Source organism: Microtus pennsylvanicus, chromosome 14 (assembly GCF_037038515.1).
Source record: "Microtus pennsylvanicus isolate mMicPen1 chromosome 14, mMicPen1.hap1, whole genome shotgun sequence".
Taxonomy (NCBI): domain Eukaryota; kingdom Metazoa; phylum Chordata; class Mammalia; order Rodentia; family Cricetidae; genus Microtus; species Microtus pennsylvanicus.
The window spans coordinates 6,904,776-6,929,986 of NC_134592.1; the positions used below are offsets into that span (position 1 = coordinate 6,904,776).

Genomic DNA, 25,211 nt, shown 5'->3' on the forward strand with positions numbered 1-25,211 from the left:
CAGAGAAACCCTGCCTTAAAAAAAAAATTAATGTGAGAAGACACGTGTATAATACACACACCTGTAATCCCAGTACTTGAATGTGGAGGCAAGAAGAGCCTTAAGAAAAAGGAACGAAGACTACTATCACCCTAACTCACTCTTCGTTTTCCACTGTAGACTGAACTTCAGGGCTTCAAACGTGTTCTGAAAGAAACCTATTAACACCCCCCCCCCCACACACACAACCACTGATGCTAAATATGACCAGATAGTGGTTAAGATTCAAGCCACAGGACAGCAAAATGTAATGTGAATTCAATCATGGAGTTCTCTGAGACTCACTGTGATTTTCATCCTCTCAGAATCTGGTTTATTCTATACAGAATATACATTTAACCAAATCCCTCCAACTAGATTTCTTTTCCCTACCACCCCTGCTCCCTCACCCAATCAATAGCACTTCATGATTTCTGGATCTACCTAATCCCATTTTCTTTCTTTCATTTCTTCCTTCCTTCCTCTTTTTTTCCGAGACAGGGATTCTGTGTGTATGTAACTTTCTGGAACTTGCTAGAGCTGCAGACCAAGCTGGCCTTGAACTCATGAAATTCGCCTATCTCTGCCTCCCCAGTGCAGAAATTAAAGGTGTGCACCACCACAGTACAGTTTATTATTTATTTATTTATTTATTTTTGATTACAGGAGCTCACATTTAGGAGATTTCCTGTTTCAGAAGACCATCAGAGGCTGTACTTTTATGTATGGATGTATGGTTGTTTTGCCAGTCTGTATGTCTGCATACCACATGCATGCCTGATGCCCATGGAAGCCAGAAGAGATAATCAGATCCCTAGGACTGGGGTTACATACAGACGGGTATGAGCCCCACATGAGTGCTGGGAATAGAACATGGGTCCTTTGGAAGAGTAGTCAGTGCTTTTCACCACAGAGCCATCTCTCCAGCCCTCGTTTTCGTACTCTTATTTCGTAACTTTGGAAAGCTGTCTGCGTGATATGATCTTCTACTTATGGACACATGATCTTAATATTTCAAGTCATGCAGAAGATAGACTCTCCATGTTCCTAGAATCTCAAGTGTATATCTCTGAGGGGAGACTATGATACTCCTGGCCATCTGTGCCTGGTGGCAAGGCTGGCCTTGAACTTGCATAGGCCTCCAGAGTGCTAGGAATTAAAGACCTATAAGACAACCACCCAGCTTAAACTATTACTATTGCTATCGGAGAGCTGGAAATGGAACCACGCACACTATTATGGCACTATATCTAAACCACACCTCAGGCCCTGCTCAAAAGATGAACACACACAAAATCTCCTCCATTCCCTACTCACCGTTTTCAAAGACCATGCTGACAGTCTTTCTGAAGAAACCTCCCTGGTTCAACCCCAGCTCTTCTTTGTCACACATACCAACCATAGAGATAGATGCTCTGGACAAAGAATCTGGAATCCTAATCTCTTGCTAGAAATTAGCATTTAAAGTTTACTTACCTTTAAAGAAGAATCAGTTAATTATCTGAATTTAGATTAGAAAAGTGAGAAGTAACATACTACCACTTCTTTTGGGAGAAAACTTATTATTTTTTTGGCCAATAAGTAAAATCTCATACCTGTTTTCTTTGCCATTCTGAATCACTGAGTGTCGATCCGTTGCAGACCTCTCGCTGCAAACGTAAGTGTTTCGCCGTGTCATCCCACCAGATGCTGTATTACTCTGCAAGAAAAGGGCATATTTATCTTAAACTATTTACAAAGAACAATTCAATACGAATAAAAACAACCTAAGAATTTGTTTATGCAAACAAAAAAAAATTGGAAGAGGGACATTGTCTATGTGTTTGGTGATGTTCATGTTCCTAGAGGCTCGATGTTAATGCCTGCTAACTCTCTGGATCACTTTCTACTGACTTAGGATGTGCCTCCCTGAACTCTCAGACTTAGGCAGCTTGTCCAAGGGACATTCTGTCTTTTCCTTTAGAGTACTGAGATTATAGGCAGGTAGCCACACCTGTTTGGCTCGTATGTGGGTGCCTGGGTTTCTGAACTCTGGTACTTACAGTTGAGTAACAAGCATTCTACCCATTAAATCATCTTCCCAGACCAACATAGTCATTCATAAACAAACAAATAAAAGCAATGTATGTGTCTATGCATTTGCATGCACTCGCACGTCAGTGTGTGTACGTTTGTGTCCTGGAGCTAGAGTTAATGGTGAGCAGCCCAAGGTGGTGGATATTGGGAACTCAACTCTTCTGCTGGGCAAGAACAGAAAGCACTATTAACCACGGAGCCATTGCTCCAGTCCTTCCTTCCTTTTTTTTTTTTAAATAAATCTTTACATAAATCTAGTAATCCAAACTAGTAAGACCTAGTTAATAATAAGCCTGAGCAAAAGGCCCAACAGTTTATAATTAATATAAGCCTCTGTGTGTTTGAGATTGAATGGCTATGGAACCAAGCAGGACAAAAACTTCTATTTAATAAAAGAGCAAAAGATGAACTCAGAGGACCTGGGTTCAATTCCTAGCATCTACAAGGTGGCTCACAAACTAACTCCAGTTCCAGGGATCTGATGCTCTGCAGGCACCACAAATGCGTGGCCACAGACACAGAAGCAGACAAAACACTTAGATACGTTAAAACAAAAAAGTACCAAGGTTATTGTGCAAAGTGAAGAGAGAACACACACAAGGGTAGGAAATGCTTGAAAACTTTATGTATGATCAATCTTTAGAATCCCAGCACTCGGGAGGTAGAGGCAGGCGGATCTTTGTGAGTTTGAGACCAGCCTGGTCTACAAGAGCTAGTTCCAGGACAGGCTCCAAAACCACAGAGAAACCCTGTCTTGAAAAAAAAAACCCAGAATACACAAACATCTATTTTTGTTTTTAAAATTTATTATGTTCTGTCTGCATATACATCTGCACGCCAGAAGAGGGCACCAGAACTCATGGATGGTTGTAAGCTACATAGTGGTTGCTGGGAATTGAACTCAGGACCTTTGGAAGAGTTCTTAATCTCTGAGCCATCTCTCCAGCCCCCATAAACAGCTCTTACGACATAATTCCAGAATGACAGACAACAGGGGTGCTGGAGAGCTGGCTCAGTGGTAAAGAGCTCTGGCTGCTTGTCCAGAGGTTCCGAGTTCAATTCTCAGCAACCACATGGTGGCTCACAACCATCTGTAATGAGATCTGGTGCCCTCTTCTGTCATGCAGGCATTCACACAGGCAGAACACTGTGTACACAATACATAAATCTTTAAAAAAAAGTGTGGGGGGCAACATAAGGGCCAGCAAGATGGCTCAGTTGATGGTGTTTGCTCCCAAGACTGACAATTTGACTTTTTTACACAGAGTAGAAAACAGGATCCAACTCCCTTGCACATGTATGCACTGAGTGTATGAATACACAATATAAATATAATAAAAGTTTTTTTTTTTTGGTTTGAGACAGTATAACACCTCTGGCTGTACTGGAATTCCATTTGCAGACAAGGTTGGCCTTGAACTCAGAGATCTGTCTGCTGGGATGAAAGGTGTACACCACTACCACCCAGCAGATTCCAACTCTTGAAGGTTGGGCAAGAGAACTGTTATGGGTTTAAGGCCACCCTGGGTTACATAGTGAGACCCCATTTATTTCCATACCTAGAACCCAAATGGTAGGAAGAGATTAACAACATTATACAAAGTTGTCCTCTGATACCATGGGATGTCTTCCACCCACAAAGAAATGTAGGCCAGACAATGGTGGCGCATGCCTTTAATCCCAGCACTCGGGAGGCAGAGGCAGGTGGATCCTCATGCGTTCAAGGCCAGCCTGGTCTACAAGAGCTAGTTCCAGGACAGGCACTAAAAACTACAGAGAAACCCTGTCTCATAAATAAATAAATAAATAAATAAATAAATAAATAAATAAATAAATAAATAAATAAATAAGGACAAAATGAGCAGGAATAATGGCTCAGTGTAAAGTTGCTTGATGCGTTAAGTCTGGTGACCTAAATTTATTTCCCAAAAGTAACGGTTTGTGTTGTTTTATAATTCTGATACAAACTAGAAAAATCTGGGTGGAAGAACTTCCAATTGAGGAACTGACTCTATCAGTCCTCTAGGCAAGTCTTGATTGATATGGGGGGGCTTGGTTTATGATGGGTGGTACCAACCCTGGAAAGTGGTCCGATGTTCTATAAGAAAATAAAATGAACAAGCCAGTCGGCAGTCTCTGCTTGAGTTCTTAACCTAACTTCCCCAAATGACAATCCAGAAGTTGTTATAATGAAGTAAAGCAGCCAGGCAGTGGCAGTACACATATTTAGATGGCCAGAGCCATGCAGAGAAACCTTGTCTCAAAAAATTAAACAACAAGGCAACAGCCAGGTACAGTAGTATGCACGTGTAATTCTGGGGCTAGAAGGCAAAGACAGGAAAATGACTGGGCAGCCAATCTGACCTAATCATTAAGTTTCAGGTTCAGAGACACCCCCTTTCAAAGACTAAGATGGGAAAACCTTATAGAAGAAGCTATAGACTCAAAGAGTGGAGAAGAACACATTCAAAAGATAAAAAGCAACTGATAAAAACATTTCCACTGTCAGCCTTTGTCTACACAGGCAAGTACATACATATGCACACACATGCAGCACATACACACACAGAATTGAAAACTGTAGTCCATACAGATTTGTCTAACAGTTCTGGCTATTCTGGAACTTTGTAGACCACACTGGCCTCAAATTCAAAGATATGCCTGATTCTGCCTCCTGAGTGCTGAGAATAAAGGTGTGTGCTACCACCTCCAGGCCACACAGACATTTCATACAAATATTTACAATGCTATTCTTTATGTCGAAAGGGTAGAAATAATCTAAATGTCTATCAACAGATGATCAAATGAATTGTAGTCTATATGTATAGAATAACACTCAAGCTCTAAAAAGGAACGAGGTATTAATACATGCTACAACTTGAACTCTCAAATATGATCTTGAATTCAAGAAACCAAACACAAAGGTCTATATTTAAATATTTGACTTTATTTACATGGAGTCATCAAAAAAGGCAGCAGGAGCTAGAAAATGACAAGTTATTACAGTTACAGGGTATGATGTGGTATTGAAAAGTTCTCTACCTAAGTTGGGCAGTGGCTCATTCCTGTAATTACAGCACGTAAGAGGCTGAGGCCAGCCTAAGCCACAGATGCCATGTTTCAAATCAACCAGCTGAACCAACATATCAAGTGAAACAAACAAACAAAAACGTAAGTTCTTTTTTAATAATTTATTTGTATTTTTACGTACACTGGTGTTTGGCCTGCATGTTTGTTTGTGTGAGGGTGTCAGATCCTCTGGAATTGGAGTCACAGACAATTGTGAGCTGTCATGTAGGTGCAGGGAATTGAACCTGGGTCCTCTGGAAAAACAGCCAGTGCACTTAACTGCTGAGCCATCTCTTCAGCCCCCAAAAGGTAAGTTGTTAAAAACACCAGCTGCACATTTAAATTGGCTAATTATGTTATGTGGATTCTGTGTTAATTTAACCTTGTAAATAAAAAATAAATAAAGTTACAATGAAACATTTTTATCATGTAATATTATTTACTTCTTTTTGGTAGTGCTAAAAATTGAAACCAGGACCATGGCACACATTTAGGAATTGTTCTAAGAATTGAGCACGATCAGACAAAGTTTTATATTATTATTATTTGTGTGAGATGTATATATAGGTGCATGAAGGCTATGGTGCACATATGTAGATTGGATAACTTGTAAGTCCGTGTTCTGATTCCATCATGAGGCAAAGGGATAAGCTCTGGTCTTCAGGTTTGCTAGGGAAGTGTTTTCTATCTTCAGAGCTATCTTACCAGTGAGAATTTTATTCTTATTTTTTGAGGTTTACTTTTACGTATATGGCTGTTTGCCTAGAGGTGTGTCTGTGCACCATGTGCCTGTGGTGGTCAGATTGGTTGGATCCCCAGGAACTGGAATTACAGGTTGCTGTGAGCCACCATTTGGGTGCTGAGAACTGAACCCAAGTCTTCTAAAAGAGTAACAAGTGTTCTTAACCTCTGAGCCACCTCTCCAGTGCTAATTTATTTTATATTTAGGCATGTGTCTACATGTGAGTAGTGAAGATGTCAGAGGCATCTGCTACACCTGCAAGCAGATTTACAGAATATTGTAGCCCCTCCCCTGATCGGGTGCTGGGAACAAACTGTGGTCCTCTGCAAGAGGAGCAAACATGTTCACTCCTGATCATTTCTCCAGTCCTGATCCTCCTGGCTCTATCTCCTCAGTACTGTGACTCACCACCACACCCGGCTTATGTTGTGCTTCTTCCATGCTACGTAAACAATCTACCATCAGAGCTTCATCTCTATCACCACAGCATTTAAAATTTTTGTTTGTTTGTTTGTTTTTCAAGACAGGCTTTCTCTGTGTAACCCTGGCTATCCTGGAATTCACTCTGTAGACAAGGCTGGCTTCAAATTCACAGAGATCCACCTGTCTCTGCCTCCCGAGCACTGGGATTAATGGTATACGCTACTATGACTGGCTAAGATTTATTTTTAGTGTGAGATTTGTTTGTTTTCAGACACGGTTTCATTGTATAGCCTTTGCTAGCCAGAAACTGGCTGTGTAGACCAGGTTGGTCTCAAACCTCTCCGGGATCAATCAGCTTCTGTCTTCCTAGTGCTGAGTACTTACTTAGTGTGGAGAATGGGCTGTTGACTGTCTGGGCTCCCCCAGAGCTCTGGAAAAATGTGCTCCAGTGCAACAGTGTTAAGAACTGAGGCTTCTAGGTCATTAGTGCTATATAAAAGGAAGGGAGAGATAAATCCACCCCTTCTACAAGGTGTCCATACCGTATCCTCACCTTTGGAGCAAGTGGTAACAGAATACTATCTTGGAAGCAGCAAAAACAATATCCCCCACTACACAGTGAGCCTGCTGGATCTTTCGGTCTCTAGAACTCAAGATAACATTTCTTTCCTTATAAATATGTCTCAGATGTTCTGTCACAGCAGCAGGAATTATCAAAAGAAACACCTAAGCCGGGCAGTGGTGGCACATGCCTTTAATCCCAGCACTCGGGAGGCAGAGACAGGCGGATCTCTGTGAGTTCGAGACCAGCCTGGTCTACAAGAGCTAGTTCCAGGACAGGCTCCAAAACCACAGAGAAACCCTGTCTCGGAAAACCAAAAAAAAAACAAAAAACAAAAAACAAAAAAAAAACAAAAAGAACACCTACAATGCAGGAAGCGGGGCATGGTAGACTTGAGGAGAGACACTATAGGCAGAAATAGAGAATAAAATGGATGGATGCAAAAAGACTAGCTGGTTCAAGTCCCGGCCACCAAGGCCTGCTATCCAATCCAATAGTACTTACACTGGGGACAGCAGGGCTTTTCTTGCGCTCGGGAATATCAGCTTTATTGGGATTGCTTGCATTCCCAAGCATGGGACTGGCGGGGGCAATCCCCTTTCCTCCTACAGCAGTGCCACTTGATTTTCGGGAGGGAATTCCATCTTCTTTGAGGTCACTATCGGCAGTGCTAGTCTGACTCCTCTTTGGATATGCCACAACTGAAGGAATAGCTGGTCCAGCTACAATAAAGAGTTCACTCTTTAAAAGACAGAATGCAGTTTCATATTTATTCTCTGAAAATTAACATTTTGTAAGACAATTTAAATTTCTATTCACCTGAAACTATAAACTAGTAAAATTTTCTAAGATATCTTCCATTTGATTATCACATAAACATTCTACTTTCTAAAAAGATTGTGAAAACTTAACAAGTTGAGTTGTCCTTTGGAAACAATACCATGTCATTGTCTAGAAGATCATTAATCAAATTAACTAGATGCATAGTCTTTATGCAGAACAAACTATTCTGGTACAATCAAGCAAATTACATCCTTTAGTATGAGATAGTCTCATTTTGTCAGAGTAAGAGAGCACAGATCTCATGTGCCATTTCTTCTGAAATTTTATCTTGTGTCTTAAAAAAAAATGCACGGATATTCCAGATAAGGAAGAAAATGAGTATGTAAAGGAAGGCAATAAAGCAGAGGAAAACATGTTCCTTTACTAAGTGCCAGCTAGGGAAGAAATGGTCACAGCCATGTTCTAAAAGAGCTCGTCTAAAGAGGACCAGAGTAGATGATTAACTGGTCTCCTAAATTAGCATGGGGCATCTGGAGTTCAAACAATTGGAAATGGACACAGAGCTACTATAATTACCAGATCCAATGCCCACTAGCGATCTCTCTCTGTGGTTCTTTGAGACAGTGTTTCTCTTGCTGTCCTAGAATTCACTCTAGATGAGGCAGGCCTCGAACTCACAGAGATCCATCTGCCTCTGCCTCCGGAGAGCTGGGATTAAAGGAGTGCGCCACACCACCATACAGCCAACATTTAACTCTCATCAGGTGTGGTGATGTAGGCATTCAGTACACAGGCTCAAAACTCAGGAGGCAGAGGCAGGTAGATCTCTTATAAGTTTAAGGCTAGCCTGGTTCTATGTATCAAGTTTCAGGCCACCTAGAACTACAGAGTGAAACCCTGCCTCAATAAAACAAAAATAATAAAAGATCTATGTAAAAATAAACATTAGTATGAAAAAATTCCCTTTTAATAAAATAGTAGTGCCACACATATACAAACAATTACTTTAAGTGCTCGCTTCAGCAGCACATATACTAAAAAGAATTGGAATGATACAGAGATTAGCATGTTCCCAGCCAAGGATGACATGCAAATTCGTAAAGCAGTCCAAATTTTTTTAAAAATTACTTTAAAATAAATTAATTTATCATTTATCAATTATGTTTGGCTCTCTAAGTACCTATACACCTAGGGCAACACAGAACCTTCTCTGGTGAAAATGGATTGACAGTGGATAAAAGACACAGGACAGGTGTCAGGAGTCAGCTCCGCTCCAGGCATTCCTCATTTGCTCTGGCTCCTGGGAGAGTTGCTGACATTCCTTTTTTCATGCCTTATTGATAAAATAAAGGGTCAGCAAGTGTATGGTTCTAGTTCCAAAGCTCACTTTAACTCTAGAAAAATGTCATTGGAAATCCAGGTGAAACCTAATGTGCTTGAGGAAGACTAAACTTACTAAAGATTATTCCCTTGATAAGAGAATTCAGCATGTTTCTTTCAGGATTTAGGAGTAATTCCCTTTGAATGGGATCTCTTAAGAGTAGTGTGCATGCATTCAAATTTGGCATTTAGTATACAGGCCCTGTAAACTTCCTTGTTAGCTAACACAAATATATAGGAAGAAAGAAACTGAGAGCACCTCCTCATTTACAAACCATACAGATAAGGTAAATCAACACCCTTGATGCACATTGTTTTCTTGTCTTCTTTCCTCTTCCCCTTCTCTCTCCTTACTTTGCAAGAGGGTCTCAGGCTAAACCAACTTCAAACTTGGCATATAGCAAAGGATGACCTTAACTTCTTTTGAAATTTAAGAAGAAATACTATTTTATCAGATAGTTGTTTTGTTTGTGCGTATGTCTGTGCACATGTGTGACTAGTGCCCACAATGACCAGAAGACAGAGTTGGATCCCTTAGAAGGGAATTACAGATACTTGTGTGCTGCCATGTGGGTGATGGGAACTGAACACAGGTGTTCTTAACCAACTCTCAAGTCCCAACCTTAAATTCTTAATCCCCCTGCCTCTACCTCCTAAATACTGGGATAACAGGAATATGCCAAAATGCCCACTCATATTTTTACCTTTTACTGAAATTGAAATAGAAAACCCTGGGGCTGGAAATATGATCCAGCAGTTAAAACACTGCCTTCACTCACAAAAGATCCAGGTTTGGATCCCAGCACCCACATTATGGCTCACAAGCATCTGTCACTCCAGTTCATGGGAATCTGACACACTCTTCTGGCCTCCAGGCACAAGTGAGGCACATAAATGCATGAAATTAAAATACTCATATACATAAAAAGAAAAATGTGAAAATCATTTCCTCCATTTAAGCGCTCAATAGCTTGCATGAACAGAGAATGTTGTTCCATCAGTAGAGAGCCCTGACAGTTGCAATGCTCAGAGAGAAATGCAAAACTACAGATGAGATTTTCATTCTCTAAGTCTTATCCAGCGAAGTCTACCAAATGTTCCAAATAGTTAGGCGACCTTAACCATACCAGTCCCTAATGCTAAAAAGGGACAACAAGCCAATCTCCTCTGCCCTGACAGGCTCTAGTCAGGAGAACACATTCAGAAGCTACTGGAATAGTCTCAGACTCACCATGGTCACTGTACCGTCTCTGCTTCTGACTTGAAGAAACACTTCTCTGTACTTTGTGATGAGGAGACTGGCCAGTGCTGTTGCTGAGGTCACTGCTTGGCCGCACCTTAGCAAGTGAAAGGTTGCTGCTAGAACTGGAGTCACTAGCGTCCAGCTATGGGAGAATGAGAAGAGCAGCAACCATATACGGAGCCCAATGGCTTGTCAGGAAATTCCTGGTGACATACTCCTCCCAGTCAGAGAGGAGTTATCACAACGTACAAAAAACACCTTTTCCCTGCCCCCCCCGAGACAGGGTATCTCTGTGGCTTTGGAGCCTGTCCTGGAACTAGCTCTGTAGACCAGGCTGGTCTCGAACTCACAGAGATCCACCTGCCTCTGCCTCCCGAGTGCTGAGATTAAAGGCGTAGCCACCACCGCCCGGTTCAAAATAATAACTTTAAACTCATTCAAAAGTATTTTCTGACTTCTGAGAATAAGGTTATATGTTAATGATCTCCTTCCAGATCTTTTCAAAGAACAAAGACATAATACTGTTTCCTTTGTTTGTTATTTTACATCAATTTCAAACTATTAATGACTAAAGGTAACTCACCATTGTATAGGCTTGTGACATTACTACTCATAAAGGATTATTACTTTGAAGCTAAAATAGTAGTTTATGAGCTGCAGAGATGGATCAGCCACTAAATGCTAGTCTCACAACCAAAAATAAAAAATAATAGCTTATAAGGGTCCTAATGGAGTGAGACCACTGTTTGCAGGCAAAGTTTTAAAATGAACACCAAATGTTATTTTAAAAAAAAAATAAACTTTTTTTTTAAAAAAATAGAGTCAAATCTTTTTGGAGACAGGGTCTTTTGTAGTGCAGACTAGTCTTGAGCTCATTATATAGCTGAGGAGAACATAAGTCCCTGACTCCCCTGCCTCCACTTCCTGAGTGCAAGAACTACAGGCATGTGCATCATGCATTGCACACTGATCCCTTTTACACAGGGTATTTAGCTTTTCCTCTCTAGACACTCTTACCTCTGAAGATTTTCTCCCCAGTAACAAGTATGTAGCTGTGATTTCATCATATTTCATTTTACTAAGAGATTCTTGAATTTCTTCTTGTGAATATCCCATTCCCACCATAATATCTAAAAGATAAAATATGGTTTATATATTTTATTTGGATTGGAAATCATGCTAGCATAGGGAAAAACAATTTCATTAGAATTAGAAGGTTATATATTTCCTAACATAGAAGAGCTGCTGAACATGTCTCTGAGTTACTGGTGCTACTACAGAAAACCATAGATTAAGCTCTCAATTTTGTTTGTTTTTGTTTTTTGGGACAATGTTTCTTTGTGGAGCCCTTGCTGTCTTAAACCTCTCTCTGCAGACCAGAAGTCACAGAGATCTGCCTGCCTCTAACTCCTGAGTGCTAGGATTAAAGGTGAGCACCACCACCGCCCTGCTAAGCTCCTAATTAAGACGGAAGAGATAAGTGGATCTATAAATTCTGTGCTTACCTTCCCTTTGTTTCTGTTTGAGCCACACACACAGAAGTAAAACATGTATAGTACAGATACACACAAACATAGGTAATTACCTATTCTCTTCTGGTCTGAGATGTCTAGTTCAGGTTCAACAAATGGCTTGAGCTCATCTTCCTCATGACCTGCGTTGATCCACCTGTCCTTCATGATTTGCTGCAAGGTGAACTGTGTGTTAGCACAGAACAAAGTTCCCCAACGCTCACAATATTTAGGGAGATGATTTTCAGCATTTCATTGAATAACCCTCTAAAGGAAACTTAAGGGAATTTGTCTGCTTGTTTGTTTTCCTTACTACCTAAAACCCCACAGGTGTTCAGTGTCACATAAACTAAGCAGGGTTCTGATAAATGCTCTTTCTTCCCACTGGTGTGGTTACCTCAAGAGTGCCACGTTTAACTGGGTTCAGCACCAGGAAGCGTTTGAGAAGGTTTTCACAGTCTGTGGACATGTAGAAAGGGATTCTGTATTTCCCTCGTAGTACTCTCTCTCTTAGTTCCTTTGGGGAATGCGATAAAGTTATTGACTTTTATTTAGGTCAATTTTTAAGTTAAAAAAACAGTAACAATAAAATCAAACCCATAAAAGCACCCATACAAATAGTATTAAAAATGTCAATCTACACAATTTTATAAAAATCCTTAGTTTTTGAAGAGCATGGCTGCAACTGCTTCTTATACCTTCAGGTTCTGACCGTCAAAGGGAAGCGACCCACTGACTAGGGTGTACAGAATGACGCCGAGACTCCACACATCCACTTCTGGCCCGTCATACTTCTTGCCCTGGAAGAGCTCAGGGGCTGCATATGGAGGACTACCACAAAACGTGTCTAGTTTACTGCCAACAGTAAATTCATTGCTAAAACCAAAATCTGCTATTTTAATGTTCATATCCGCATCTAATAACAGATTTTCAGCCTAGAGAAAAAACATCAAGACAAAAATAAAACTTAACCAAAATACATTTATGATAATAGCATCAGGCATTTCATAAAGGCTTTTTTTTTTTAACAAGGACTTATCTCCTAGTTAGTAAATATAAAAACACTATTTCTAGAAAAACACTGTTAATAAATTATATTCCTAATTGATATTAACAGTCAAATACAGCTGAAGTATAAGACAAGCTTAAATATAAAATACTTCAAGATCAACAAAAATGTAGAAAGCTTCTTCAGTTAATAAGAGGCTTTTAAAAAATACAGTCACGCTTCATAAACACCACCAAATGGTTGTAAAATGGGTATTGCTGGGGAAGGAGAACTCCCACCCCAACCTCCGAGACAAACTAGTCACTTCTGTTGATTTGAGCTGACAGGCATGAAGCAGACACATTGGGTATGAGACTCCTGTCTGGATGTACAAGGATAAGCAAGACAGGGCCCTGCCCTGAGGATTCATAGTGTAGGGTGGTGAAGCAGGCAGCTGATAAGCTGCCGAGACCTGAGCACTATGATGGGTACTGACAGAGAAAAGGCTCAGCAAAAGAGGGTCGTGGAAAATTTCCAGAGGAAGTGAAACTGAGGAAGGTATAGATAGCATGTTTCATGGGGTGTTTAGGGGCAGAATGAAGACTTGGAAGTCCACAAAGGGGAGGGTACATTTCTGTCGACAACTGAAAGGTAATGTATGGAGAGAGATGCTCCACAGAGATGGTTGGGGAGGAAGAGGGCATAAAATCAACAGTGTTTTCTTCAGTTTTCTACCCTCAAGATGAGAGAACACTGCTCAAGAGTTGTTAAACAAGGAAATGACTTTTAGTTTGTTAGTTTAAGACAGGGTTTGTTTGTTTGTTTTGTTTTCTGTTTTTTTTTTTCTAGACAAGGTTTCTCTGTAGTTTGGTGCCTGAACTAGCTCTTGTAGACCAGGCTGGCCTCGAACTCACAGAGATCTGCCTGCGTCTGCCTGGCTGGGAATCTTATTTTAAAATTGTTTTTATTGAGCTATTCATGTTTCTCTGCTCCCTCCCTTCCTCCTCTGGAAATGATAATCTTATGTTTATTTTTTTATTGGGGGGGCGGGGAGAGACAGGGTCTCATCATTTTAGCTCTGGCTGCCGTGGAATGCTCTATGTAATCAGGTTGCTCTTAAACTCAGAAATTCAGCTCTGCCTCTGACACACACACGGAAAACAGCCATACACATAATATAGAGATATGATGGGAAGCAGGGAAAGCCAGGAGCAGAGAAGACAAGACAGAAAACTGTGTTTGAACTGGCTTTGGAGAGCAGGAATGGAGTAGTAGAGACAGGAAACAGCAGCAAAAGTGGCAGCTGAATGGAGGTTAAGTAGGAGGCTCTGGAGAAGCTTCAGTCACCATAATGAAAAACAACACAATTCTATTTAAAAAGGAAAAGATCTGATTTTGAATTGACTACACCTGAGGTGCCCAAGGGATACTTTTTGCTAGGTCCTAGAACAACTCTAGCTGCAGAAACAGACTGGGGGTCATCACATGTAGGCAGCAACCACAACTGCCAGAGTGATGTGCTCAGGGTGGGCGCTAAGAGGGACAAGCACGCAGTCAGTAATCTTGTGAGTGTCTAGATGTGGTATAGACGATATGCTATAAGACACAGAGAGGAAGAGAGAGTGTCTGGAAGTAAAAAGAGGAACAGGAGAGGTGCCCAAGTTCCAAGGCCTGTGAAAAGAAAAATGCTCTGTGAATCCTAACTCTGCCAAAGAGCAGAGATGCAGCCCATGGATACCTTCAACAAGCACTACAGCTTAAAGGACAGAATGCCTTCCTACACAGGCACGGGCAGTCATGTCCAGGTCGGCCCGGTGTGTCAGGAGACCTCTGTACCCCTGTATGACTATGGGACAACTGTCCTCCAGAGATGAACCACTAGGTACCTTTTCTGAGACCTGAAATACTTTTCGTGAACTTTACTTAAAAACAACAACAACAAAAACCTCTTCACTGTGTATTTAGGACAAAAGAAGCCAATCATTATAGAACTTATTTTTACATATTATTAATCTGTTTGTTTATTTATTTTGGTTTTTTGAGGCAGGGTTTTTCTATGTAGCTCTGGCTATCCTGGAACTTACTTTGTAGACCAGGCTGGCCATGAACTTAGAGATCTGCCTGCCTCTGCCTCCCAGATGCTTAGACTAAAAGTATGTGCCATCATGTCTGGCTTAATTTATTTATTTTATGAGCACTGGTGTTTTGCCTGCATGTTTGTCTGTGTGAGGGTGTGTCAGATCTTGGAGTTAGACAGCTGTTGACTGCCATGTGGGTGCTAAGAATTGAACTCATATCCTCTAGAAGAGCAGAAAGTGCTCTGACCCACTGAGCCATCTCTCCAGTCCCTAACCTTATTTTTCTCTTATCCAACAACACAATCTAATCATCACCTGTAAAATGGCCACCAAAAGAACTATAGAAAACTTAGCAAGGATTTTGGGCTCACCTTGAGGTCTCTGTGAACAATCCGTTTTTGGTGGCAATACTGTACTGCAGACACAATCTAAACATGGGAAAAATGGGGTTAGTCACCAATGGTGCAGACTCACAATTACAATAATTATTTATCCTCATTTCTTCTTTGGGGTTTTTGTTTTGCTTCTTCTGAAACAGGCTCTCACCATGTAGCCTCTGACAGGCCTGCCTGGAAATCATTCTGTAAACCAAGCTGACACCAAACTCACAGATATGCCTGTTCTGCCTCCTAAGTACTGAGAAATTAAAGGACCATGCCACTACATCCTGCTTTATTGTATTCAATTTTTAAGATGGTTTCGTGTGGCCCAGGTGGGCCTTAAACGTTCCACAATTGACAAGGATCCTGAACTTCTGAGCCTCCTGTTTCCCACCCAAGTTCCAGGATTAAAGGTATGCACACTGGGTTTATGTGGTGCTGGGATGGTGATGTGGGAGTGTCATATATCAATCTGTTGATTTCATTGGCTAAGCAATAAAGAAACTGCTAGGCCCATTGGATAGGCCCACCCTTAGGTGGGTGGAGTAAACAGAACAGAACGCTGGGAAGAAGAGGAAGTGAGGGCAGACTCGACAGCTCTCCTCTCCGGAGCAGACGCAGGAGAGAAGCCATGCCCAGCTCCCAGGCAGACGCACGTGATGAAGCTCCGACCCAGGATGGACTTAGGCTAGAATCTTCCCGGTAAGCGCACCTAGGGGCGCTACACAGATGATTAGAAATGGGCTAAATTAATATGTGAGAATTAGCCTAGAAGAGGCTACATAAATTGGGCCAAAGCAGTGTTTAAATGAATACAGTTTGTGTGTAATTATTTCGGGTAAAGCTAGCCGGGCAGGTGGCTTGGGGTTTTGGGGACATAGCCCCGCCACTGCTCCTTATTACAACAGGATGGAACGTAGGGCTTCATGGATGCTAGCAGGTTCTCTTCCCACTGCCACTGGACCATAATTCCTGCCCTGATAAACATATTTTCTGATGTTGAAGAAGTTTTTCTTGGAGTTATTTTCTGTCTTTTTTTTTTTTTTTTTTTTTTGGTTTTTCAAGAGAGGGTTTCTCATAGCTTTGGAGCCTGTCCTGGAACTAGCTCTTGTAGATCAGGCTGGCTTCGAACTCACAGAGATCCACCTGCCTCTGCCTCCCAAGTGCTGGGATTAAAAGCGTGCACCACCACTGCCTGGCCATTGAAGGTTATTTTCAAAACCTGCTTTTGAATCACATTGTGCAATCCCTTGCCACTTTTAACATCTCTTCCTTTATCTCTAAACAACTCAAAGTTAACCTGACACCACAATGACTGGAATACTCAAACCTATTGTTGGTTTTCTGGTATTAAGCTACAGACAATTATTTCTTTCTTTCATTTTTTTTTTCAAGCCTGGGTTTCTCTGTGTAGCTTTTTAAGTCCTGGAACTCACTCTGCAGACTAGGTTGGCTACCACCTCCCAGCAAGACAATGGCTTATTATAAGAAAGACTCAGAGCCCAGGTGTTTTGTGCATTAAAATAATTATTTATAAGAAAGATTCGCCAAAGCCGGGTAGTGGTACCAATGTCTTTAATCAATCCCAGCACTCGCGAGGCAGAGGCAGGTGGATCTCTGTGAGTTTGAGGCCAGCCTGGTCTACAAGAGCTAGTTCCAGGACAAGCTTCAAAGCTACACAGAAATGCTGTCTAAAAAAGAAAGAAAAAGAAAAGGAGAGAGAGAGACAGACAGACACTTGCTGAGTGGTGGTGGTACACACCTTTATTCCTAGCATTTGGGAGGCAGAGGTAGGTGGATTTCTGAGTTCGAGGCCAGACTGGTCTATAAAAGCTAGTTCCAGGACATTTAGGGTTGTTAAACAGACAAACCTGTTTTGAAAAACTGGGGGGGAAGGAAGGAAGGAAAGAAGGAAGGAAGGAAGGAAGGAAGGAAGGAAGGAAGGAAGGAAGGGGAAAAGAAAAAGAAAATCTCAGGTTTTTTCTACACTGAACTTTGAGATGGCTCAACAGTAAAGGCACCTGCCATCAAGCCTGATGATCTGTGTTCAATCACTGGGCCCACATGTAGAAGGAAAGAACTGACCTATGTAGGTCATCTACATGCATGCCTTGGCAAATCTATGCTTGTATGTGCACACACACTAAATAAATACAATTTTAAAACCGTAGAGAATCCATCAAGTATGATTCAGTCACTGCTAATACAGTGTCTTTATGAAAAGTACTTAAAATTTTTTAACTGTCAATCAGTGCTCTGAAAGATTTGTGTGTGCGTGTCTGTATGGAGCTCAAAGATCAACACGAGGTGTTTTTCATCAGTTGCTCTCCATCTTTATTTGCTGACTGACTGTATGGCCGTCTGTTTGGAGCCCCGAGGTCAACACTGGGTGTCTTCTTTTACTGTTGTCTGTCTTATTGTTGGGACATGGCTCACACTAAACTCGGTGCTCGTTGACTGGCTAAACTGTGAATTTCAAAGATCTGCTGGTCTCTTTACCAATGCTGGGGTCATACGTACACATCACTATGCCCAGCTCTCTGTGTATTCTCGGGGATTCAAACTTAGGTCCTCATGCTTGCACAGGAGGAACTTTACTGAATGAGTCATCTCACCAGCTCCAGATGCCACTCTTAACTGTACTACTAGAATTAACAATGTAACTTACTGAATTAACAAACTAAAGTCATGTTAATTCATACCTGTCTAAATTTAGCTCTTGCTTCTTTTTCCTTCATTCTTCCATGTGCAACCAAATAGTCAAATACTTCACCTATAACAAAAAGAAATAAAATTAAGCAAAAATCCTACATCTGGGCATTAATTTTCCCACAGATTGGTAACATTCCACTTTTAACAAAGTTTTGGTCCATTTTTATTTAAAAGTCTTTTAGATTTATTTATGTATGTAAGTGTTTTGCGTGGATGTGAGCCTGGTGCCTGCAGAGGTCAGAAAGAGAAACTTTATTCTCTGAGAACTTGAGTTAAGAATGGATGTTGTGGGGGCTGGAGAGATAGCTTAGTGGTTAAGAGCACTGACTCTTCTTCCAGAGGTCCTGAGTTCAATTCCCAGTAATCACATGGTGGCTCATAACCATCTATAATGAGATCTGATACCCTCTTCTGCGGTACAGATACACATGTAGGCAGAATATTGTATATGTAATAAATAAATAAATCTTAAAAAAAGATTATCCCATAAGAATGGATGTTGTAAGCCACCATGTGGGTGTTAGAAATCAAACCTTTGCCCTCCGCAAAAGCAATAAATGTTCCTAATCACTGAACCTACTCTCTAGCTCATATTTTTATGATTTACATATTTTAAATGTAAGTATGAAGTAAAACATGGTCACTAAGCAACAACTAAAGCTTAAGATCTTAGCTCACAATGATAATCATCAGGTGAGGAAAAACCATAAGACTCTAACACATTTAAGTTATGCAGCTTCCATCTCTTCAGTAGGTCTCAACAGAAACTGAGCAATCAAGATGGAAAGGTAAGCCAGGCATGGTGGCATACACTTTTAACTCCAACACATGGGAATCAGAGACAGGCAGATCTCTGCACTCTAGCCTGGTCTAAAGAGAGACCCTGTCTCTCTCCAGATGTCCCCAACAAAATATATCTTCCTGTAAGATTATTACCACAAATCATTACTTTATTGAACAAATGTTTGGATCCCTAATAACTGCAAAGCAATGTTCCAAGAAGTGGAAAATTCCACAGCATAAACAAATGTAACAAATGATACAAACATGTGTTGCATTCTTTTACATTTTACTTGTTTAGCTCTGCGAAGCTGTATTACTTTGCCTAAAACACTTATTGGTCTAGTAAAGACTTGAATGGCTAGTAGCAAGGCAGGAGAAAGGAAAGGCAGAGCTGGCTGGCAGAGAATAAATAGGAGGAGATCTGAGAAGAAGAAGGAACATTAGAACACCGAGGCGGATGCAATGGTGGATACCCAGCTACATAGTCAGCCACAGCATAATAAATAAATAAAGGTATACAAAAATAGAGAAAGGAAAAAGTCCAGAGGCAAAAGATAGACAGGATGATTCAACTTAAGAAAAATTGGCAAGGGGCTGGAGAGATGGCTCAGAGGTCAAGAGCACTGACTCTTCTTCCAGAGGTCCTGAGTTCAAGTCCCAGCAACCATGTGGTGGCTCATAGCTATCTGTAAGGAAATCTGGTGCACTCTTCTGGCATTCAGATATACATGTAGGCAGAACACTGTATACATAATAAATTAAACTTATGGGGAAAAAAAGAAGAAACAAAAGCTGGCAAGAAACAAACCAAGGTCAGACATTCATAAGAAAGAATATGACTACGTGTGATTTACTTCCCTCAAAAGAGCAAAGAGTTTAAAAACAAAACAACAAATTCAGTAGACTCCCTCTCCTAATGGAATCTGCTGGCTAATAGGAGAAACATTGAGCACACACATGTAGAATATATCAGGTCTGTGAATGCTGTGAAGAATAAAAAGAAAGTAACATGTTTGTATTCTGCTGACTGATGCAGTGGACAGCGAAGGTCAGAGTGAAAGTCTGCAAATATACATCACACACAACGAGAGGGGGGGTGGGGGGGAGGGAGAGAGAGAAGGAGAGAGAAAAGGGAGAAAGAAGGAGGGAGAGAGAGGGAGGGAGAGAGAGAGAGACAGACAGACACTAGTAAAGTTGCCACAGATACGGTGGAAGTGTGAGCAATGGGGAGAGTGCAGGGCAGGTCCACAAGAGTTCAGTAGGTTTTGGAAAGGGCTCTGGCTAGATTCCAAATGAGGTAAGAAACTGAGAATAACTGACTCCATAAAAGTATAACTAAATTTGAAAGTGGTCAGAATCAGGATGACGGAAAAGGATAGGAAGCCCACTGTAAGATCCTGCAGTAATCAAGTTAAGCAAGAGCACAACTGACTTAAGTGGGGTGAGCAGTAAGGCACAGGACAGGATAAAGGTGATGTCAACAGAGCTTGGTATGGTGGTATACCAAGCATCAAGCAGATCATTAGGACAGTGGATGCAGAAGGACCAGTTCAGTGTCATCTTTGACCACTGTAGAGGTTTAAATGAGAGCTCTCATACACTCTGTTATTAGAATACTTGGGTCACAGTTGTTTGGGGGAGGGTTCATAGGTACAGCCTTGCTGAAGGAAGTATGCTCACTAGAGGTGGGCTTTGAGAGCTGCAAATCCCACTTCCAGTTTGTTCTCTCTGCTTTGTGTTAGTGGGTGAAGATAGGAACCTCGGCTTTCTGATCCTGCTGCCATGACTGCTTGCTGCTATGCCTCCCTTGATGCACAATTCCTAAGAACTCAGAGAGAAAAATTGGGGTTCAACCTAAAGGTCAGAAAAGCAAAGGAGCCAGCCACTGGCTCTTATCTTGAACTCAGTCTGAAAATGGTGATCCTGCCTCCAGGAATCTCAGAATGAGACTTGCTGTCTCCTCCCGTTTTATAATCCTTTCTAGGGCTGGGATTAAAGGCACACACTACCCAGTTTCTATGGCAACTAGTGTGACTACTGGATTAAAGGTGTGTCACCACTGTCTGGTCTATAAGGCTGACCACTGGGGCTGTTTTACTCTCTCTGTTCTCCAGGCAAGCCTTATTTATTAAAATACAAATTAAATGCCACTACACTCCCTGCCATGATGGATGCTTATTTCTCTGAAACTAGAGCTCAAATAAACTCTTCCTTCTATAAATTGCTCTGGTCATGGTGTTTTAACACAGTAACAGAGAAGTAACACACATGCATACAGCTACATACATGAGAAGTTCATGGCTAGGCTGGGATACATGAGACCCTGTCACATCAAACAAAGAAAACATACACACACACACACCCAAAACAAAAAAACAAAAAAGCACAAACAAACACCTAAGGGCAGAAACCTGGCTCAGTGGTTAAAAGTCCTTGCTACTCAAACAAGAAGATGAAGTTGGAACAAGGCAGATGTGGTCTTCCACAGAATAAAATGCAGTACCACAGAGAGGAGAGTTGGGAGGATCCTGGAGCTTAGTACCCTAGCTGAAAAAGGAGAGATTCTACCTTAAAGGAATAAGGGAAAGATCAATAAAGGAGGAAACCTAGCCCTATTCTGTATTCCGTGCACATTCATGAACAAGCACAAGACCTTTACATACACACATGTACAGACATCATACACCCATTAAAACAATAAAAAACAAGAAAACTACTAGTGGATGAAACCTGCTCACTGTTGCAGAGATCACAGAGCTCCAAATAGCCAAATCATAATCTATTTATAAATTCAAATGCAATATAAAACTCTTAAGAGATTACTACAACTATGAAGCACACGCATAATAACTAAGATTTATAAATCAGGAATAGAACTTAAAAGCCAGAAAAAAATTTCCTATTAACAATGTATTAACACTCAGATTAAATAGCTAGACTAAAAGCCTCGAAACGCTATTTACTAGGTGAAAAAAGCTTATAAGCACTCCTGCTAAGGACAGGGATAACATGGCTTGAATGGAAGGACTGGATGGGAAGTTCAGAATGCCTTTATTTCTAGTTTGGACCTTGAAACAACCTTTCTGAGCAACTCTAAGATTCTACCAAATGAAGAGGTACTGTCATGTATGGTACAGACGCTTTTATTCCAACATTGTGGGGGCAGAATCAGGCAGATCTCTATGAGTTTAAGAACACCTTGGTCTACAGAGTAAGTCCTGAGGCGGCAAAGACTACACAGTGAAAGCTTATCTCAAACAAACAAGCAAAAGGAAGAAAGGAAGGGCAGGCGGCTATATAGGGAGACCAACTGTCTTTATATATATTTGGATTTTTGAGACAGGGTTTCTCCATAGCTTTTTGGTTCCTGTCCTGGAACTAGCTCTTGTAGACCAGGCTGGCCTTGAACTCACAGAGATCAGCCTGCCTATGCCTCCTGAGTGCTGGGATTAAAGGCGTGCGCCACCACCGCCTGGCTTATTTATTTATTTATTTTTAAAAAGCCAGGTGGTGGTGGTGCATGCCTGATGTAGGAGTGTCATCTGTCTATGTGTTACTTTCATTGGTTAATAAAGAGACTGCCTTGGCCTTTTAATAGGGCAGAAAATTAGGTGGGTGGAGTAGACAGAACAGAATGCTAGGAAGAAGGGAAGCGAGGCAGACGCCATAGCTCTCCTCTCCAAGAGGGATGGATGTAGGTTAAAATCTTCCTGGTAAGCTACCACCTCGTGGTGCTACACACATTAATAGAAATGGGTTAATCAAGATGTGAGAGTTAGCCAATAAGAGGCTGAAACTAATGGGCCAGGCAGTGTTTAAATGAATACAATTTGTGTGTTGTTCTTTCAGGTGTAAAGCTAACCATGCGGGAGCTGGACAGATGAAAACCAGGTCTGCTCGCCTCATCACTACACATACCTTTAATCCCAGCACTCGGGAGAAAGAGGCAGGTGGATCTTTGTGAATTCGAGGCCAGCCTGGTCTACAAGAGCTAGTTCCAGGACAGGTGCCAAAGCTACAGAGAAACCCTATCTCGAAGAACAAAAAAAAAAAAAAAAAAAAGAAAAGAAAAAAGAAAGAGAAAAAGTTGAGTGATGGTGGCACGCGCCTTTGATCTCAGCATTCAGAAGGCAAAGGCAGGAAGATCTTTGAGTTCAAAGCTAGCCTGCTCCACCCAGTCTATGTGCCAACCATGGTGCCAGAAACAAGAGTATGAACTGATGACCAGGAAAGCAGCTGTTCTATATAGTAGAACTTACATGTGATTCTGAACCACTAGTACCCACAAGCTCAACCCTTAAGAAAAATCTTTAGAACCAACAGAGCTATACACATCCACTTAGCTTTGGAGCCTGTACTGGAACTCACTCCGTAGACCAGGCTGGCCTTGAACTCACAGAGATCCGCTTGCCACTGCCTCCTGAGTGCTGGGATTAAAGGTGTGTGTCACACCCCCCACCCCCCCAAGCCACACATCATCTTGTAATCATATTTATTGAAGCCATTTTTGGCTTTTATAAATACATTTATCAATGACATTAAAATTGATAATAAGTTGGATATGTAGCTCTGTGATAAAGCTTATGTTTTTAAGCCCTACCTAGATTTCAATCCCCAGTACAAAAACAGACAACAACAACAAAAACAAACAAACAAAACCAAGAAAACTGTGCTGGTGGCACACACCTTTAATCATAGCACTCAGGAGGCAGAGGCACACGAATTTGCCTGATTTACAGAGATCGTTTCAGGATAGTCAGGGTTACAAAGAGAAACCTTGTCTTGAAAAACCAAACAAAAACCTAAGAAACTGATATAAAACATCTATCATGTATTTATACATCAAAACTCCAAAATACTTGGGATAAACAAAATGTCTGTACATAAGTCTCCCTCTCAGATTGTTATTTAAAATTTAAAAAGAAAGAAAATTTGTTGTGATATTTTGTGTTCTGAGAAATAAAGTCAGTCAGGAGATTAGAGGGTGGAGCTAGCCACAAGTTAACCATAGAGGTCTGGAGGTCTGTACAGAGAGGAGACAGGAAGTAACAACACAGGGCAGAGACAGGATCTCAGTCCTTCAGGTCGAAGGATGTGGGGAGGTAAGAAGTGACTGTGGCTATTCCTTTGCTTCTCTGATCTTACATCATTTACCTCGATATCTGACTTGAGGTTTTTACTCCTAAGACCAACTAGGACATGCTTCAGGAATTCCAGTACATGCCATAGTGTAGATGACTTTGACAACATTATATTAAGAAAAATATTCTAAGTCAAGAACAAATGGACAAATATTGTACAATCTCATTATATTTGGTACTTAAACTAGTCCAGGGGCTGGAGAGATGGCTCAGTGGTTAAGAACATTGCCTGCTCTTCCAAAGGTCCTGAGTTCAATTCCCGGCAACCACATGGTGGCTTACAACCATCTGTAATGAGATCTGGCGCCCTCTTCTGGCCTGCAGACATACATACAGGCAGAATATTGTATATATAACAAATAAATAAATAAATATTTAAAAAAAATAAACTAGTCCAATTCAGAGACAGAAAATAGTTTGGTGGATGTAAGGAGCTGAGAAAAAGAAAGGAAACAAGTAAGGCTTATTTAATAGATGTACAATTTCAGTTTAGGAACATTTCTGGAGAAACAGACAAGTTTCTGAGGAGTATGGAATTATGTGCGTGTACTTAATGTCATTGTGCGGGTTAGTTTTATGTCAACTTGACATAAAACTATCTGAGAGGAGGGAACCTCAATCAGAAAATGCCTCCATAAGACTGGACTGTAGACAAGCCTGTACAGCATCTTCTTAATTGGTTATTAATGGAGGGGAGCCCAGGCCATTCTGGGTGGTACCATCCCTGGGCTGGTATTCCTGGGTGCTATAAGAAAGGAAGGCTGGAGGAAAAAGAAAAAAGAAAAAGAAAGCAGGCTGAGTGAGCCATCAGGAGCAAGTAAGTAAGCAGCATCTTCTATGGCCTCTGTTATCAGCTCCTGCCTCCAAGTTCCTACCCTGTTTTCTTTCAATGATAGACTATAAATACTGTGAAAGTATAAGCTGAATAAACCCCTTCTCCCAGACTTACTTTTGGTTATGGTTTTTATAACAGCCATAGAAAACCTAAGACAGTCATTCAACCATATACTTGAAAATGGTTCAAATGCTGGGCTAGATATGTGGCTGTATTGGTGGGGTGCTTACTCGGGATTCAGGAAGAGCTGGGTTCTAAGCCCAGAATCACCCCAGCCCCCAAATAAGAAAAAGAAAAACAATTGGGATGGTGGCACATATGTATAATCCCAGTATCAAGGAGATAGAAGAAAGATGATCAGAAATTCAAGGTCATCAGGCTAGAAAGAAAGGAATTTAAGTACTAAATTTCATGTAATATATTTTAGTACAACGAAATCATGAGAGTTGTTGTATATTATCAACTAGTAATGTTAAAAGTAGAGCAG

General features: G+C 41.1%; 1 protein-coding gene and 1 non-coding gene across 7 annotated transcripts in view; one reads left to right on the forward strand and one right to left on the reverse strand.

The window, feature by feature from the left end:
- The window catches only part of Mark3 (microtubule affinity regulating kinase 3), an 85,639-nt gene that overhangs the window by 21,003 nt on the left and 39,425 nt on the right, over nucleotides 1-25,211 (reverse strand). For all 6 annotated transcript variants that reach the window (XM_075948271.1, XM_075948270.1, XM_075948269.1 and 3 more), the window contains exons 6-14: nucleotides 17,956-18,026; nucleotides 15,245-15,301; nucleotides 12,506-12,742; nucleotides 12,205-12,324; nucleotides 11,882-11,981; nucleotides 11,314-11,426; nucleotides 10,285-10,438; nucleotides 7,395-7,612; nucleotides 1,614-1,717 (exon numbers count right to left, since the gene is read on the reverse strand). In XM_075948271.1, the coding sequence (XP_075804386.1) occupies nucleotides 1,614-1,717; nucleotides 7,395-7,612; nucleotides 10,285-10,438; nucleotides 11,314-11,426; nucleotides 11,882-11,981; nucleotides 12,205-12,324; nucleotides 12,506-12,742; nucleotides 15,245-15,301; nucleotides 17,956-18,026 (1,174 nt within the window). The remainder of the gene's footprint in view (nucleotides 1-1,613; nucleotides 1,718-7,394; nucleotides 7,613-10,284; nucleotides 10,439-11,313; nucleotides 11,427-11,881; nucleotides 11,982-12,204; nucleotides 12,325-12,505; nucleotides 12,743-15,244; nucleotides 15,302-17,955; nucleotides 18,027-25,211) is intronic.
- On the forward strand, nucleotides 8,684-8,790 carry LOC142835448 (U6 spliceosomal RNA). Its single transcript, XR_012907875.1, has one exon. It is a non-coding gene; the product is annotated as a U6 spliceosomal RNA (small nuclear RNA).